Source organism: Anas platyrhynchos, chromosome 1 (genome assembly GCF_047663525.1).
Source record: "Anas platyrhynchos isolate ZD024472 breed Pekin duck chromosome 1, IASCAAS_PekinDuck_T2T, whole genome shotgun sequence".
NCBI lineage: Eukaryota > Metazoa > Chordata > Aves > Anseriformes > Anatidae > Anas > Anas platyrhynchos.
In genome coordinates this window covers 201,201,864-201,219,097 of record NC_092587.1, presented here as the reverse complement: position 1 = coordinate 201,219,097, position 17,234 = coordinate 201,201,864, and the positions used below count along the sequence as shown (strand labels likewise).

Here is a 17,234-nt window from a genome sequence, read left to right as displayed (position 1 = left end):
CGTGTGGGCAGGGGGTTGCTCTCCGCCCTGCCACTCCCCTCTGACGCGCCACGCCCTGTTTGCCCGCCCTGTTCGCCGCGCTCCCTAGGGGCTGCTTTTGAACGGCCGGGGAGGGGTCGCTGCTGGCTCCGCCTTCGCCTCGTCAGCCTCCCTCACGAGGGCTGCCGGCTCCTGGCGGCTCCCTGAAGTCGGCTCGATGCCGGAAAATGAGCCCTGCCTGGCCCGATCCCCCGCTCCGCTGCAGAACGCGTCTGCCCCGGAGCCGATCGCCTCGGCAAATGGCGAGGCACTAGCAAATTACCGTCTATCATACAAAGATTTATTGGAACAGAGACAGCCAAAATGTTAATGCATGGTGGGAGCTCCAAAGGAAAATAACTTCACAATAGCATGCAGATAAGAGAAAAAAATCTGTATTATATGTAAAGCCATTAAATGTTTTTTTAGGCAGGGATGTCAGGATTGCTATTTCTAACCACAACATGCCCTGTAACCTAGTGACATCCTCAGCCTTGATTTAGAGTCGGGGGCCCACCGCTGCAGTTTATCTGGCACCTCACAAAGGAATAGCTTCAGGGCTTATTTAGGAATGGCTTGAAGGTGGAAAGTGAGGGGCCTGGCACCTGTCCCCGCAGTTCAGCAAGTACTCGTCCCAGACACTGCTTCAGGACCATGTTGCTGCGTCTGACTGAGGTCCCATGACATGGCTGCAGTTTTCTCTCATGACATGGCTGCTGCGTCTGACTGAGGTCCCATGACATGGCTGCAGTTTTCTCTCAAATGCTACAGTTTGTAAAACTCTTAACTATTACCTGGACAGGAACAGAAGTCTGACAGTGTGGGGTTTTTTTATTATTTTATTTTATTTTTGTTGTTTTGGTTTGTTTTTTATGCTGTTGCAGTGAACTAACAGTATATTCTATGCCAGAAAACTAGGAGAGTAGTTCAATGAAATTCAGTGAACCACAGCACATCTGTGGAACTGGGCTTCGCAAATACTTTGCACGGTCTAAAATATTGCCACTACCTCCTCAGGTCTTCCAGCCGCTTGTCTGATGTTCAGTCCTCAGCGCGGTCTCACAAACAAACACTCTGCCAGAGTTGCAGGCTGGTTTCTTCTTTACTTTCTTTTTCTCTTTGTGAGGATTGGAGATAGTTTCAGTTTTCTGAAACAAAGGATGCTACAGCCATTAAACAGCCATCACTGAAACTTGCTACCTCCCAAGACAGGCTTTAGAAATCCATGGCTTTAATAACCACAGAATACTGTATTTGTGCTGAAGCCGGGGTAGAATATAGTGGCAGGGCATGAGATAGCAGTCACAGCAAGGCAAAATGTGAAGGTCCCTTGGTTACAGCAGTCACAGCAGTTTTTTGAAAATCTGCCTCAGTAGAAGTTGCCTCCTGCCTCAGCTATTGACACGTAATCACGTGTCAATCTGATTGATCACCATTAACGGCCAGTGGGGCTTTCCCAGACTGCTACTGGTAGCAAACTACGTACAGCCACTCCTCCACCGCAGGAATGAGGGCACTATGTCGTAGTTATCTCAGATTTTTAAACCTGCCAGGTGAGTAGAATGGGTAACATCCTACAGTGTGCTGTGGAAGCAGAAAGTGACTTTTTTTTTTTTTTTTTTTCAAAAGGAGAAAGCACTTGGCCAGCCAGAGGGTGGCAGCAGCAGGGAAGAGCTCAGCTCTGAGGACATAACAGAAAGCAAACAGCTGTGGGAGCTTCACAGTGTGTATGTGGTGGCAAGGAAAACAGGGACAGGTAACAGAGAGGGGAAACTGTACGCAGGAGGGGTGCAGAAACAGTCCTGCAAGGGAGGGCAGGAGGAAGAAACCATGGAATGGGGTAGACAGAGATGGAACAAGCTGTGTAATGCAAGTTCCAAGGGAAAGCTGCAAGAAAACAACAGCAATTCCCTGACTGCTCTGTGGCTCAGAAGCCCTCAAAGCAACAACAACAACAACAACAACAAAAGGTATTTTTGGAAGCTATTCATAATTTCTTAGAAATGTCTCAGTGTCCTTTAAAGCCATTTGACTCAGCAGATGGTAAGCAGGCCATGCTGGAAGGATGGTATCTGCAAAAGCACCATTTGTACTGGCCATCCAGTAGGAGACTTGGTACAGCCAAAGGGTCCCACAGTCCACATTTAACTACTCAAGCGAAGGCTAAACCCACACGTGGCTTAAACAGTAGGAAAACTGAGCTCTAGCTGCCTGTTTCCTGCCCAATGCACTCACTAAGCATTTTTTCCCATCACGCTTGGAAAAGGACCCTTGCCCAGTAGAGATGCTCCAAATACCAGGCTGTCATTCAAACCTGGCTGAAGATATCAGTGCTTATCCAGCAACCCAATTTCTCCTCCAAGAAATAAGTAAATGTTCCATGTGAAGCACAGACCAGCTTCCCCATCCCATATGACTGCCCCAACAGCCTGTACACCTGTTTTCCCTCCCTCCCTCCCTCCGGATCTGTGAATATTGAGTTACAGTGGCCACACAACCATAAGCAGGGGGGGTGACTATGGCACCATCTCAGTAGAGCTGACACTGTGCTGGCTGAAGCAGCCCCTGGGGACGCATCTTCAGGCCCCTCTTTGGCAGAGGAAGGCCCTAAATCCAAGTGCCCCATGTTGTCAGTGACTCCTCAGCTGACTTTTAGACTGGTTATAGCAGGACCAGCAACCAGTTGCATGGCCAAGGCAGTGCAATGGCCAAAACAGCCAGTAAACAAAGGTCCAAGAACAGCATTGAACAGCCAGGCCGTGCACCTTTCACACTGGCTCTATCTTTGGACAACCCAGCAGTGTCACTGCACACCGCTTCCCACCTGCCGTAGCAGCAGGAGCCCAGGTGCCTCACCAAAGGCTGGACTGTATGGCAAAGATCTGAGAAACAGGACATTGACTTATCACATTGTCTTGTGGGAGATTATATGTGGCAGAGGGAGACCTGAAAAGCCAGCTCTCCTGTCCCCAAACTTAGCATGTGAACTTCTGATCTGTCCTCAGATGTGATGAAAAATGTGTCTATACGTTTTCTGTCTTTGCCTGCTAAGTCAACCAATCGTTCATGCCAGTATCTGCTTTGCTGTCAGTGGACTTGATAATTAAGATGACACGAGACCACTTGCTGAAATCAGTCATTGCACACAGCAGTACAGCACTCTGCCCATTCACTTGCCAGTCTGGAGTAAAAGGAAGGAAAACAAACCTAATGACAAGGAGAAGAGCTATCCTGAAAGAATACAGATGCTTCTCTGCCAGGGCACAAGGAGAAACTGCTATCTTTTCAGAGCAGAGACACTGTCAGGATGCAGCAAAGGCTGCTGCTTCCCTCAGTGTCCCAAGCTGAAAGCTGCTGACACATTTACTCTGGTATTTCCTAGCACCATGCTGTGGAATCTTAGCAAGAATGGATGTGCACAAGCAGTGGGACAAGTCTCTGTCCCACACTCTGGGAAAGGGGCCGTTCAGGTGGCACGCACCAGGGCTGCAGGTGGCTTGCAGGTTTCCTCCAGTCTCTCTCTCAGGTGGCTTATCTCAGCACGGTAGTCATCCAGCTGGCTCTCCAGCTTCTCCCGCCTGACTCGCTCGAATTCCAGCTGAGCCTCCAGCTCCTTCACAGCCCTGCCAAAAGCAAAGGAGACAAACGGAGCATAAAGCACATCCAAGCATGTCCTGGCTACTCCACGTGTTGTTTTTTTTTTTCAGGAGCAGGTTAGTCACAGCAGAAAACTGCAGTTCCAGTGTGCTCCTGGCTTAAGACCCTTTGCAAAAGCTTCAGAATCTACTGTTTTTCTTTCTCCACAAATCAGCTGTGCTCAGCGCATGACCATCTCCACCGCGAGATGGCGACGTCTTCCCACACATTGAGCCAGCCCCAGGGTTTTGAGCAGGCTGCAACCCAGGTCTTTCTCCAGCTTCTGAAGAGGGAGAAATACCCAAGAGGTAGAAGAGTTGGCAGGAAACAGAGAACAGGCATAAAACTGGTTTTCTGGACAGGCCAGGGGCAGTTTCTTCATTTATGGCTGGTTCCTCCACATCCTTCCTAAAGTGATTGGGTTAACCACAGATGAGGAATGATCAAATGACAGCCTGCATGGCACCGACTAAAGGAAAGCGGAAGCACTGGCTGATAAACAGTTGCACAAGTCCTCATCAGTCACCCCCACAGTGGCTACTAAATTAACTGAGATTCCTGGAACTGGTTAGCTGAGACATAATTGAGATATATTCTTATAACAACAATTGACCTCAACAGCTGAGTCATGTGGAGTTGAGCTGGCTCTCATCTGTAGCATGAGTTAGCACAGCTACAAAGACAGAATACTGGTAAAAGGAAAAGGGAGATGTCTGCCATGTGGATTCAAATAGCAGGGCAGGAAAAAAAGCTGACAGAAGAGCTACTGCATTGCCCAGACCAAAACATTCCTGACTCACAGTCCAAAGCGACCGGCCTGTGTCAGCCTTACTGACACTAAAAGAATGACCTGTGCTTTTGCAGGGAACTCAGTGCCTGGGGGAACAAGGTGACTTCTTGCACACTCCGGATTTGTGGGGCACAGCTCCAGCACGGTGTGGCACACATGCGGTGGCATTTGTTTCCATGCTATGCAGCCTGGCCCTGCACAGCAGCTCCCACCAGGCCTCTAACAGCAAAATCAGAAAGAGCAACCTTCCCAAGTGGCAATTCCTGCTTTTCATCTAGTAAAATGATGCTGCTGATAAATATTTTTAAATAATGAGGTTTTCTAGCATATGACACAAGCATCTTGGGGTTTATACACAGGTGTCTGTCAGTATCCTGAGGAGCAGTATTTCGGTTTCAAAAGGCCAGACAGGATCTAGGGATGCTCTCTAGCCTCCACAGATGACATCCCTCAGAGACCCTCACAATTACTGTTTTACTAGTTTAGCCCCACATGCCATGGAAAGCAAAATCCCTTACAAGAGCCCTCTAACAGGCACTGCCAGCTTTTCAGTAGCTGCTGTATCCAAAATGAGCTCTCATTTCTGCTGTTAGCCAACAGTGACTTTTCCAGTGCTGCAAACATGTTGCTCTAGTAACACGTTTGGTTTGCAGTGGCCCAAACGTGGACATGGACATGCTTGTCTACAAGAATTAAGAACAAAATGCAACCAAATGTTTGACAGATAGAATAGGGACAGGATGTTGCTTTCTTGTTTGAGGTCTGAATCTTTAAGAGAAATAGAGGCATTTCTTTAAAACTTAGACAGTCTGCCCATCTAAACATCTAACTCATCTAACAGAAACCTTTTATTTAATGGAGACCCTGAGAATTAGGCAGAAACTATGTAAAGTGCTTCACATGCAAAGGGAGGTTTGCTGAGATTTCTATTTTTGTGGTCTGAAAATGACCTAATGTCTTCATGAGCACAGAAATACACTGCTCTTGACAAAGAAATATAACAGGTCATTAAATAACTCCTCCTGTATATGCACTTCCATGCAAGCCATGCTAAGACTAATGCTTCTATTCAGACTTATTAAAGTGCATACATGTATTCAGCATCCTTGAAAAAAAAAAAAAAAAAAAAAGAGCATAGTCAGGATTTATGTAGAGACTACTGCACATACACTGCAGGAAAACCTGAAGGCAGAACAGGTAGCCCTGCACAAGTAAAAGAAGTACATACACATAATAATTTGTGTTGTACTGTAAGGCTGATCCTGGTCACAGAAGTCCAGAAATGGCCAGGAAAATCACTGAAGTCCTTTTCTTTTTGGCCTGGCTAAAGTTGGTAAGTGGAAAAGACAAAATGGCCAAAGCAATTTGAGTGTAAGGTAGCCTTAAAGAAGGCTTTAAAATGGGCCTTGCTGAGTTAAACATTACCAGAGGAAGTTAACCTTACTTCTCAACATCCCTTTGTTCTTTTTTCATCTTCTTCTCCTCCTCCGTTATTCCTCCCAGTTGTCTGTAGTTGCCGTAGGCAATTTTTAGAAGATGCTGAAGTTCTTGAATCTTGTGATAGGCCCTTACTGTAAGACAGAGACCTCCAGGTAGGTAAAATGCACAGAGAGAACTGAAGACAGTCATGCTGAAATCCAATAGTCTGGAAAAGTCTCACAAAGACAGAAATCACACTGCTCAGCAGATACTGAGATGTATCTGACACCCACACAACAGACAGCTCCCAGAAACAAGGAGCAATCCAATGCAGTTTCACCAACACAGATTAAAACACTGGAACAGATACGTTCTGACTGTCCTGCACTATGCTTCCTAATTTTCCACAATTTGTTTGAATACTCATCAGTACAGATACCCTGTCACCAAACTCATCCTACAACAAAGTCGCATCAGTTAGCAGAAACTGTGCAAGTAGGAACAGAATGTCTCGAGACTACCTTTTTGAATAAGGAGTGATGAAAATGCTTACTGCGTGCGTTCCTTTTCTCTGCTTTGCTCAGGATTAAATCTTCTTTGCTATCCGTACTCCCTTCCACACCATGTCTTTCAAAAAATTTTGCATTGTTTGCATCTAGTTCTTCATCACTGGAGTTACTGTCTCCAGTTCTTTGTGTCAAAAGTTCTACAGCTGCCAGCTGGGCAAATCTGCAGAGAGAACAGTTAACCTACACTGATACATCCCCGTAATCTGTAAAAGCATAGCCATGCTCCCCACATATGATGGAAACTCTCTGAAACTCTTCATGTTCCCATTTACAAGAGGGAGTTTCAGGGTTACAGGAAGCATTGGTACACAAACTACGAGCAGCTGATCTGCTTTCTGCAGTATTCTCCCAGCATGAGCTCTGCCTCACTGAAATCCTATGGCAATGACTCCCACATCAGAGAGATCTTTTCCTGTGTAGGATTTCTTAACTGAATCTCATCAGCAACTGCATTATTTTTATTAATGCAAAAAATCAGACAGCTTTCTCTAGTTCTCATTTACTTCGTGCAGTTGGAGCATACAGGCTTACGACCTTCCTTTTGCAAATCAGTTACTTTTCATCTTTTATGTCTTGCCATGTTCAGAAAAAACAAGGTAGACATAAATCCTTTTACAGCTACAGTACTGCTTTGCTTGTTACTCAGAACTGGAATTCACGGACTTGACCTTTTCCTCCCTCCGTCACTGAAAATCAGAAGTAATTACAACTAAGCTGACTTGAGATTGATATATAAATAGTAAGCAAATAAATGACTGCGCTACATGATATGTATTGCTACCTCTTGGCCACATCCTTTGGAGTCTCTCCAGCATCATCTGTAATGTAACAGTCAGCTCCCCTTTCAAGTAACCACTGTAAGCAATGGACGTGCCCCTGTTCAGCAGCTGGGGAAAGGAAGGTGCACACAAGTCAGTTGTATTCAGCTGAAGTGTTTCAAACCTCATACATCCCCCTCTTGACACAGTTCAATGTGCCAGAGGGTGGGTTGATTAAGACCCCACAGGTGAGATGCTGTTTCAGAGAAGCCTGCGTTTCTAGATGATCAAGTCATATGGGCATGCCCATTTTTAGGGAAGATTCTGCAATGTGTTTTTGTGCCTGCCCCTAGTCCTGGAAATTTACTTGCAACTCTTGCTGGAGAGGAGCTAAACTAAACTTGCTCAGTCTCAGGCATTGAGCACAAGACACGCAAATACCTGCTGCCTCGCATGCTCTTGCTTTGAGGTCTGCATCTCACCCATTTGCAGCAAAGTGCTGTCATCTTTTCCTGGCTCTGGGCTCCCACACCTCACACAGGGTCGATTGGACCAATCCATGGCATACAGTGCTGGCTCACACAGAACAAGAGAAACAGGAGCTTTGTGCTGGAGCTACAGGCACACTTTTTGGGCCACACCCTTAAGGCAATGCCTCTCAGCTGCAGCCCAACGCAACAGCTTTGCCTAGTTGTGTGATCTAGCACAGCTACTGCCCATGCCGTGTGGTCCCCAGGAACGATGTTTCACAGGATGGTATTTGGCATATCTGGCTGAAAACAGCCAGCCCTTTTTCTCAGGGAAGAATAATTCTGTCTGTCACAGCAACCCATTTGGATAAGTGTCATGTTTGTTTTCATATATAAAAAATAAGGAAATGCAAAGACAATCAGCCATAAGTTTTCCCTCAACATTTCATCAACACTGCATGTAAAGATTGGACGAAACAAGTAGCAACATTCCACGAAAAGGAGTAGGAAGGAATGTAGAAAACACTTTTAAAATCCCTTCATATATTTTTTTATAACGGGAACTTCAGTTATCTTTTTAAAAAATCTATTGTTATCTAATCAAAAAGAATTGTAGAAAATAGTGTTAAAAGCGTATTACAAGAATACTTCCCACTATTTTTTCTCTCCCATTTCATGGGACAGGTTGACCATGAGCCAGAAATGTGCTCTGGTGGCCAAGGAGGCCAATGGGATCCTGGCATTCATAAAAAGGAGCGTGGCCAGCAGGTCAAGGGAGGTGATCCTCCCCCTCTACTCTGCCCTGGTCAGGCCTCACCTGGAGTACTGGGTCCAGTTCTGGGCTCCCCGGTACAAAAAAGGCAGGGATCACCTGGAAAGAGTCCAGTGGAGGGCCACAAAGATGATATGGGGCCTGGAGCATCCTATGAAGAAAGGCTGAGAGACCTGGGTCTGTTCAGCCTTGAGAAGACAAGACTGAGAGGGGATCTTATCAAAGTGTATAAATACCTGAGGTGTGGGAGACAGAGGGATTTGGCCATCCTCTTTTCAGTGTTTTTTGGGGACAGGACAAGGGGCAATGGCCACAAAATGGAGCCCAGGAAGTTCCGCACTAACATGTGAAAGGACTTCTTCACGGTGAGGGTGACGGAGCACTGAAACAGGCTTCCCAGGGAGGTTGTGGAGTCTCCTTCTCTGGAGATATTAAAGTCCCGTCTGGATGCCTATCTGGGCAGCCTGCTCTAGGGAACCTGCTTTGGCAGGGGGGTTGGACCCACTGATCTCTTGAGGTCCCTTCCAACCCCTACAACTCTGTGATTCATCTTTCAGGCATTACTAAGAAAACCCCAGACACAAGAGGACCGTTCTTCTGTAGTGCTAGCACTCCACTGCAAATCAAGGTGTTAGATACAAGAAGTTAAGCTTCCTCCACAGCGTATAACAAATTACTTTGTTGTGTTTTTTATAACACATCTCCATGGTAGCAATATGTTCACCAAATAATGCCCCAGACCATAACACAGATCACTGTTATGAACGACTAGCCCATGTTTCTAAAACTGACATCTCACCTGATTAAAAAAATAATAAGTTTCAGTTTAGATGCTGTTTTCTTTTTCATACATGTATAAATTTTCTGTATTGACTTCAGCTTGTTTTAAAAGTGACACCTACACATACATGCATCACAAAATATGTTTTTCAGGCTGCCCTTTCAAGCCCTCAGGAAATGAGACACTGTTTTTCGTTAAGTTTATCTGATGAGCAGCCACTTGAAAAACTAAGTAAACAAGCCAGCAACGAACGGTAACAAGCTGAAACACAAATCATAATTACTGACCTTTGTGCATGAGAGTGGATCCCTTATCATCCTGCTCATTAATATTGACTACTCCAGTTTTCACTAATCTTCTAAGTACCAAAATGTCCCCTTTGAAAGCAGCGCTATGGGCTGGGAAAGCTAAAACTGAAAACGAAACACGTGTTTCCAAACAGATACCAGTAATTCCTCTAAACATGTTCATATTTGTCTCATACAGCTTGCTTCTCTCGTAACAACTTATTCATGGAAATTTCATAGGCAGGTTAACGCATCTTTAATCAGTTAAAACACAGCTGCATTACTAGCACTGTTCATCACAGACTTGACTAAACATGTCTTGGTTATGGCTACAGGCATCTTATACAGCTTGGAGATGAATTTCAAAGACCTGGAATACCTTTGTTTCACAGTTACTGTTCTATTACTGGTGGTAACTAGAGTCATATGCCTATTTTGAATTCCACAGTCTAACCAAATATATAAACTAGTTTATTTCTTGGTAAAAAAAAACTACTCATAAAGAAAGTTGGATTTTTCCAGTTATATTTAGAGAGAGAGAGAGAGTATTGAAAAAAAATAAAAATATATATATAAATAAGTATAATGACAAAAGACTAGCGGATAAGGAAAATAAGTGCCTGGAAAAAGTAGAAAGGTGAAGGAGCAGTTCTTATATCTGTGCTCTGTGGAATGTTGTCCTTATGAAGCTTGCCACACTTGCATCTTTTGGCAGTTCTGACTGCAGTAGTACTGCTGGTTAACAAGTAACCTTAATTTTAGTAGAACATTTCCAGGCTGAACTGTTATTCAGTATAAGTAAAGAATTCCGAGCAGGCAAATCTGAAAATTCATGAAAATTATATAGCTATTCTGGATTTCTGCTGGAGTCTAAGAACGTGCATAACTTGGTATTCATAGCGCAACAGTGCGACAAGTTTTATTTTGATTATTATAAATCTAAGATATTTATAAAATCACATTGAGAATCCCAGACTGTAGCTATCAGTAAGTGCAGTAACTATTGAAAGCAGTAGCTGTTCCTTACATTGATGATATGAAGGTTGCAATTCTCGTGTAAGTTTTCAGAATCAAGTGTTTTATGAAATGACACCTATTTTAACAGTATAAATTTTAACAACATTTTAGTGTTCGATCCACACTCACCTTCCTGTGTCTCTGGATGCTCCTCCTCTTTTTCCATACTGTTAATATATTGCAGAATATTATCTTTATAGAAGCGCTCAGCCAAGTCCCTTGGAGTCTCTCCATGGTCATTCCTGGCTTTCAGCATGTCCATGACACTGGCCATTTTACTGACCAAGAACTTAAAGCAGTACAGATGTCCTTCCATTGCTGCCAGATGTGCTGTAGCCCAAAGTAAAACAAAGTAGGTTAGAGCAAAGCACTGCTGACTACCAAGAAAGCAGTGCTCTCGCTACCAGTTAGATCTAGCTCCTCCACCAGCACCTGAGCCATCCAACACTGCACAACAAGAGGGAGCAGCTCCAGTTGGTCAGGGGATGCTCAGCTCCTATCCAGGATAGAGTCCAGCTGTATGCAAAGGAGGTAGAAGAAAGCTGTCAAGGGTGGGATCTGCAAATAAAATTCCCTGGCAGAGCTGACGGCGGGAGACAACACAACACTGCCAAGAGACCTTTGAGCTCTAGCTAGGAGAGTGCACTGCTGGGGTGCCCTGTTCCCCATGAACTGAAATCTCACTGCTCAGCAGCTCTGATCTGACTTCATTCTCCTAGGTGGACTCATGGACAAAAGTGACAAAGTGAAAAGAAACGGTATCTTAAGGTTAACTTCTGTTTATTAGTCAGATGGTGCAAAACTGATCCGACTCTTACAAATCCTCTTCCAGATAAGCAAGAATCTCAGGGATGAAACTTCACCTTTTGGAATGAAATCGTATTAAATGTCTGCCCTATGCAGAAAGCAGTCAAAAAAGCTTGAGGCTTTCTGCAAAAATGGAAAAGAGTTGGATTCTGTCCATGTCTTTCTGCAGTTTCAGTGGGATGCTATGGAAGACACATAAAGGAATTTTTTACAGACAGCTTTTAACCTGTGTGTTGCTGAGTGCCCAATGTTTAACTGCTGCATGTGATCTGCAGGCACACTTCTCGGTGTTTCATCTCACCTGTTATAAAATCAAGCTAACACTATTCTCTCTTCTCCAAGCAGTGAGTGGAAGAACTATGTCTGTGAAAAATTCAGGTGTCACACTATGATTAAATTATTATTACATTTAGAACAGGCTTAACTGGTAAGAAATAAGTGAAGCATGGCCAAAACCTGAATACAGTTAGAAAACAAAATGTTGAATTAAAGAATGCAGAGTATTCAGGGCACTGAATGAGACAGTGTTCTTCAAAAAAAAAAAAAAAAAAAGTATCTTTTTAGATAATTAAAGCCTCTGCCATAATACAAATATGATTCTATGACAAGGTGCAGTCTTACATTTCTTAAGTTTTAGGAGCATGGAATTGCAACCTCAGTAAACTCCTTTTAGTATACTCAAGTAATTATTACAGCACTGGCCAGCTAATCTTGAAGCTGAATTATGTAAAAATGATTTAAATTTACTTGACTGTTTCAGAAGCTGAGGAAAATACTCTAATCTGTACAGCCTAACACTCCTGTTAATCATTTATTAGGAGTATTACAAAGCAATTTCTTTCCTCTGGATGATAGGAGGATCAAATGAAACAGAACAAAGGCTGAACAAACCAGCTTCTGTAAATGTCAGAAGAGTAACAAAAGCAATTTTCTACTAACATGTATATACAGAGCATTTAAGTGGAACTGTGCTGGTATTCACCATATCTCCATACTAGATTGTGACATCAGGGAAGTGTTCCCAAATGCAAACAAAGCTACCTTCTATGCTGCCCCCAGGGTGCCTAATATCACAAACCTTTATCGCTTGAGCCAATACACCACATGTCCTACCGGGATGTAAGAGCCTCACATCCTTCAACAAAACCCACGTTTGAAAAACAAAACATAGATATTGGCTTACTGGATAAATAGTGCTTAATAGAGGATAAAAGATTTTGAAAGTAGATTTAAAAGGATAACTCTAAACCTCTAAACAAGTTATTGATGGAAAAATATGCTATTTGGAACAAATAATATGACTGACCATAAGAAAACATGTTAAAAGGGAAAGGATGCAACAGGAACAAAGGGTATGAGCAACAGCATTCAACTTACAGAGGACTGAGGCAGTGGTGTGCTAGGCAGAGGGATGGTGGAGAGACTATGAAGAGAGTGCCCATTTTTTTGTGCTAAGGTGACTGTGCACATGATTACGAAAAGAGTACAGACTGCAGATAATACAGAAATTCTGGTATTCCAGAAATCAAGATGAGGAAATCAGAGGTTAATGAGAACAAGGGTTTTACCAACCTAGTTAAGAAACATTTGGATACCAAAACCTGCATATGAACGTGCCAGAATCTGCTCACACTGGCACAGCTGGCACACATTCAACAAAGAGCAGGTAGCAGCTGGACCTGCCTGCTGCCCCACCTACCCTTCCCCTCCTGTGACCTCCACTGGCACACGCGCTCCACCACATGCTCAGGGGATGCTGCCCTCTCAAAACGAGCCTGCTCCCAACATGAGCTGTTCCAGCACCCTTAGCTCTGAGCCTTGCAAGGAACAGCAGGAGCTGAATAGGATGCTGGTGCCAACTGACAGCTACTTGGGATTTTATGAATTCCCTCATCGCTATAAAAATAGAGCAACCATGTGTATTGCATGGAACCAACTAGCAAATTATAGCATAGCATCACAGAATGGTTTGGGTTGGAAGGGACCTTAAAGCCCACCCAGTTCCACCCCCCTGCCATGGGCAGGGACACCTCCCACCAGACCAGGTTGCCCAAAGCCCCATCCAGCCTGGCCTTGAACACCTCCAGGGATGGGGCATCCACAGCTACTCTGGGCAGCCTGTGCCAGTGCCTCACCACCATCTGAGTGAAGAATTTTTTCCTTATATCTAATCTAAACCTACACTCTTTTAGTTTAAAGCTGTTACACCTTGTTCTATCAAAACAGTATCTCTTGTCCAACCAACGCTGATAGGTGTCCTTTGCTTAAGGTGTGCTAAGATTATCACATATCACAACAACTGTAATCCAAAGATTAAGTATACGATTTATCCTGACATACCTGGAAGGTTTCCATTGTTATCCACATCATCTATGCATGCTCCCCATCTAACAAGAAGCTGCAAACACCCCAAGCGACCATGAAAAGCAGCATAATGAACAGGCTTCCAGTCATTCCTGTCTGAAACATTTGCATTCTGAAATGAAAACAGCAGGTTAATTCATTCACTTACAAATCTTAGACACGGAACAAATTTTATAAGCAGGAACCAGCTGTTCATTGTGTTAAATTATTTCCATCAAATCAAATATTTTTCAAAGTTCATGTCATATAAATAGTTCCCATTCCAAGATGGGTATTTTTCACTGTTTCTTGGTTGTATTGAAATAATATATGCAGAAAAGGTAGATGTTCAGAAATACTTCTATTGATGTGTTGATGATTATTCTTAAATATACATCTGTATTTTTTTCAGTCTATGTCGTTTACTGTATAGGATTTGTACAATCACAAAAAATCACAACAACCTCAGTGCCTGATCTTCATTTGGTGACATCCCCTGTCAAATGGTGTTCCACATTATTGATTCTCTTTAGATTTTTGGAACATTTCTCTAACATGTCTTACATTCAAAAAAAAAAAAAAAAAAAAAAAGAAATTTAACCTAAGAATAAATTCCCACACCTGCCAACAAGAATATGCCAACAAAGATTAACCTACAGTCCCAAATCTCAGTTAAACTAATGAGTTTTGTTGGAAAAGGACAGCAGACTTTGACTCCGCACTAGGAATCTGCAGGTAAAAGTCTCACCGCTCCACTTTGCAGTATGGTTTGTAAAGTGTACGACTGCCCATGGGCTGCAGCTAAGTGTGCCGGGGTGCACCCACGGTCGTCTCGAGCTTCTAGGTTTGCTCCATTTGATATCAAAGCCTAAAAGAAACACAAAGCCTAAGTTCAGAAAGCAAGCTGAAAAAGCAAACATAGCCTAGCAGGATGACTTAAAATGATCAGCTGGGTAACTCTGGGGTAACGTCAAAGCATTGTCACTACACAAAATAAATCTTTTTGCGCAGATGGAACAAATAGGTGCACTGCTTTTAACAGCAACTCAGTTCCAGCTCTAATGTTGTGAAGATGAGATACTCACAGCTCTATTAGGAGCCCTCTCAGCTGATCTTCATAATGACTGTGTCCAAACTGCAGCCTGCCTTACTTTTGCTTGAGAGTAAATATTTACACATACCTGCATGCAAGCATCCTGTCCTCGGATAGCCGCAAGGTGAGCTGCAGTCCAGCCTCTGACAGCTACCTGTGTTATGTCAGCTCCGTGCCAGAGCAACCAGTGAAGACACTGCTCAACCAAAACCAAATTCTTGTTATTTAACTATTCTTACTATGTGTCTGAGGCACATTTTAACTATACGTTAACAGTAGATGTTATATTTCAAAACTGCATCAGAGTACTTCTTTATGGAAACATGACACCTCAGAGCATGGACTAGCAGGTGAGTTAGACAGTTTCAAGGCCTCATCCAAGGGCACAAAAGTAGAAATAACTACTAACTCAGACCCTAGCATTGGTTTTACAGAATGGCTTCTTAATTTTACTCTTCCAGATTTAAAATGTAATCCGTGAGAACATACACATGGCATAAGGTAAAAGCATTGGAAAAATGGTGCAAACATGCTCACTTGAACTCCAGCTAAAATTACTGGCAGGAAAAACACCATGAACTAAATGTAATGCCTCATTTCAGTTATTAAGCTCCTTAGGGTGCATGTAATCCCACCTCTATTCTCATCCTTTCATAGCTTAGTTTAGCTTTATTCACCTTTTTCCACCACAAGTTATTGCTTTCAATGGAAAGCTTTAAAAAATTATCAAAAAAAAAGGCAAGAGAACTAGTTAAAATGTTTTGTTATATATTATCATTATTTAATATATTCTTTTAGGCCAGGCTCCACCTCTGGTTCCTTCATTGGTTCCACCAAGGAGCTTAGTAACAAACAGATGACAGATAATCCAATAAAGCCTTATACATTAACTGCAAAGTAGGAGAGTCAAATGAGAAGTGGCAGAATTTACACATGTAGAAAAGGGTGGGCAAGCAATCTGTTTTTAGGGTTGACAGCATGATCATCAGCATTTTTTGACAGTTTCTGTTCATTCCAGTAACAGAACTGCATTTCTTGAGTTTAGCAATAATTTTACATTTTTTCCTTTGGGACATGATTTTTATATGGTTATACATGACCTTACTGTTTCAAAGTTAGATTGCAAAAATATTATGCAAGAAGACTGTAACAAGGAGATAAGTGTTGTGCTGAATACAGCAGCTCGGTCCTTTTGGAAATTCAAACGTTCATGTACCAAGTACCTGCTGATTTCTGCATCAACATTCAATGCTTTTATTTCTTAAAATAAAACGTGTTAGCACTGTTTCTAGAGAATGAGGCACAGGACAGAACACTGGTAAACAGAATGAACAGGCTCTCATGTCACTTCTCACTTGGTTCAATCACCTTCGTGACTAGAGAATGTGTACATGTCCTAGAGGATTTTCTCATTGTATACATCCTAGCAGAGTTTCTAGGTGTCCTGAGAGAAGGAGAAAGACAACAGAAACAAAAGAAGGTCATAAATCTAGAAGGGAGGCCATAAGGCACACTTTTCTCAGAGTAAGAAAATCGCCGATTTTGTAAAATCTGGCAGTGTTAACTATGTAAACTGTGGCTGGGACTTCAGAAAGGCAAAATAAGATACTAAAAACTGTACTTCTGTTCTCAGTGAATATATTTACTGAGAAAATCAGACAGAGATTATTAATTTAGCTTGATCAAAGCCAACGACTTTGTGTCCAGCCTCTCCTAAAGAAGGAAAACATTAACTCACAAAAACATTGCTGTGTCTGAACACCAACATCATATTTTACCTCCAGACTTCCAGAGTGTGCAGCACAGTGCAAAGGTGTGAACTCGTGGACTAAATCCACCTCGTCAATACTAGCTCCTCTTTTTATCATTGACGCAAGTTGTTCTACATCACCGGCTTTCACTGCCTCGTGTACACTAGTGTACTTTTGCTGCTTCTTGACAGCTAGTGAGGAATAATAAAAGGGCATTAGCCAGTCCAGTAACATTTCAGAGAGAGTAAACAAGTGATGAGTCAAAGAATCATCAGGGTGACAGCTTTATAGGAACCAACCCAACGTGTTCAGAGTAACTTCTGAGAGTGAGCCTTGTATCAGCAGGAATCCTTAGCCTCTGTTTGTCAGAAACAAAGCAATACTCAAAAATGTGAAACAGCCATGTCATCTCCAGCCTCAGAAAATGGACCAAAAGAAGCCATGAATAAGAGCCAGAAGAAAGATGACAAGAAACATGGCAAGAGCAGGAAAGCAGAGCTACTCCATCTACATATGCAAATGCTGGAGCAGGTCCACCGCAACACTGGCTCTCTTCCAAAACTGTGGGCATCACAAACTCTTTCATCCATCACATCTTCAAGTGCATCACCAGGGGGGCTTCTCACTTGGGCGAACAAGCTCTCAGCCATCACTTTTCAAGTGCTCCACATGGCCGTGTTCCCACTGCTGCCTGAGGACTCAGCATACCATGGCATACTGTGT

At 43.1% G+C, this 17,234-nt stretch overlaps 1 protein-coding gene across 9 annotated transcripts in view; it reads right to left on the bottom strand.

The window, feature by feature from the left end:
* Positions 1-17,234, bottom strand: part of LOC119716568 (ankyrin repeat domain-containing protein 42) — a 33,772-nt gene that overhangs the window by 13,847 nt on the left and 2,691 nt on the right. Inside the window, exons 3-13 of one of the 9 annotated variants that reach the window (XM_038177532.2) lie at positions 16,539-16,702; positions 14,849-14,956; positions 14,416-14,535; positions 13,665-13,800; positions 10,647-10,847; positions 9,501-9,626; positions 7,214-7,319; positions 6,417-6,592; positions 5,889-6,015; positions 3,500-3,641; positions 1,028-1,166 (exon numbers count right to left, since the gene is read on the bottom strand). In XM_038177532.2, the coding sequence (XP_038033460.2) occupies positions 1,032-1,166; positions 3,500-3,641; positions 5,889-6,015; positions 6,417-6,592; positions 7,214-7,319; positions 9,501-9,626; positions 10,647-10,847; positions 13,665-13,800; positions 14,416-14,535; positions 14,849-14,956; positions 16,539-16,702 (1,541 nt within the window). In that variant the 3' untranslated portion in view covers positions 1,028-1,031. Of the gene's footprint in view, positions 1-54; positions 1,167-3,499; positions 3,642-5,888; positions 6,016-6,416; positions 6,593-7,213; positions 7,320-9,500; positions 9,627-10,646; positions 10,848-13,664; positions 13,801-14,415; positions 14,536-14,848; positions 14,957-16,538; positions 16,703-17,234 lie in introns of those variants that run through there. The other 8 variants (XM_038177530.2, XM_038177539.2, XM_038177537.2 and 5 more) reach the window with 8 other exon arrangements.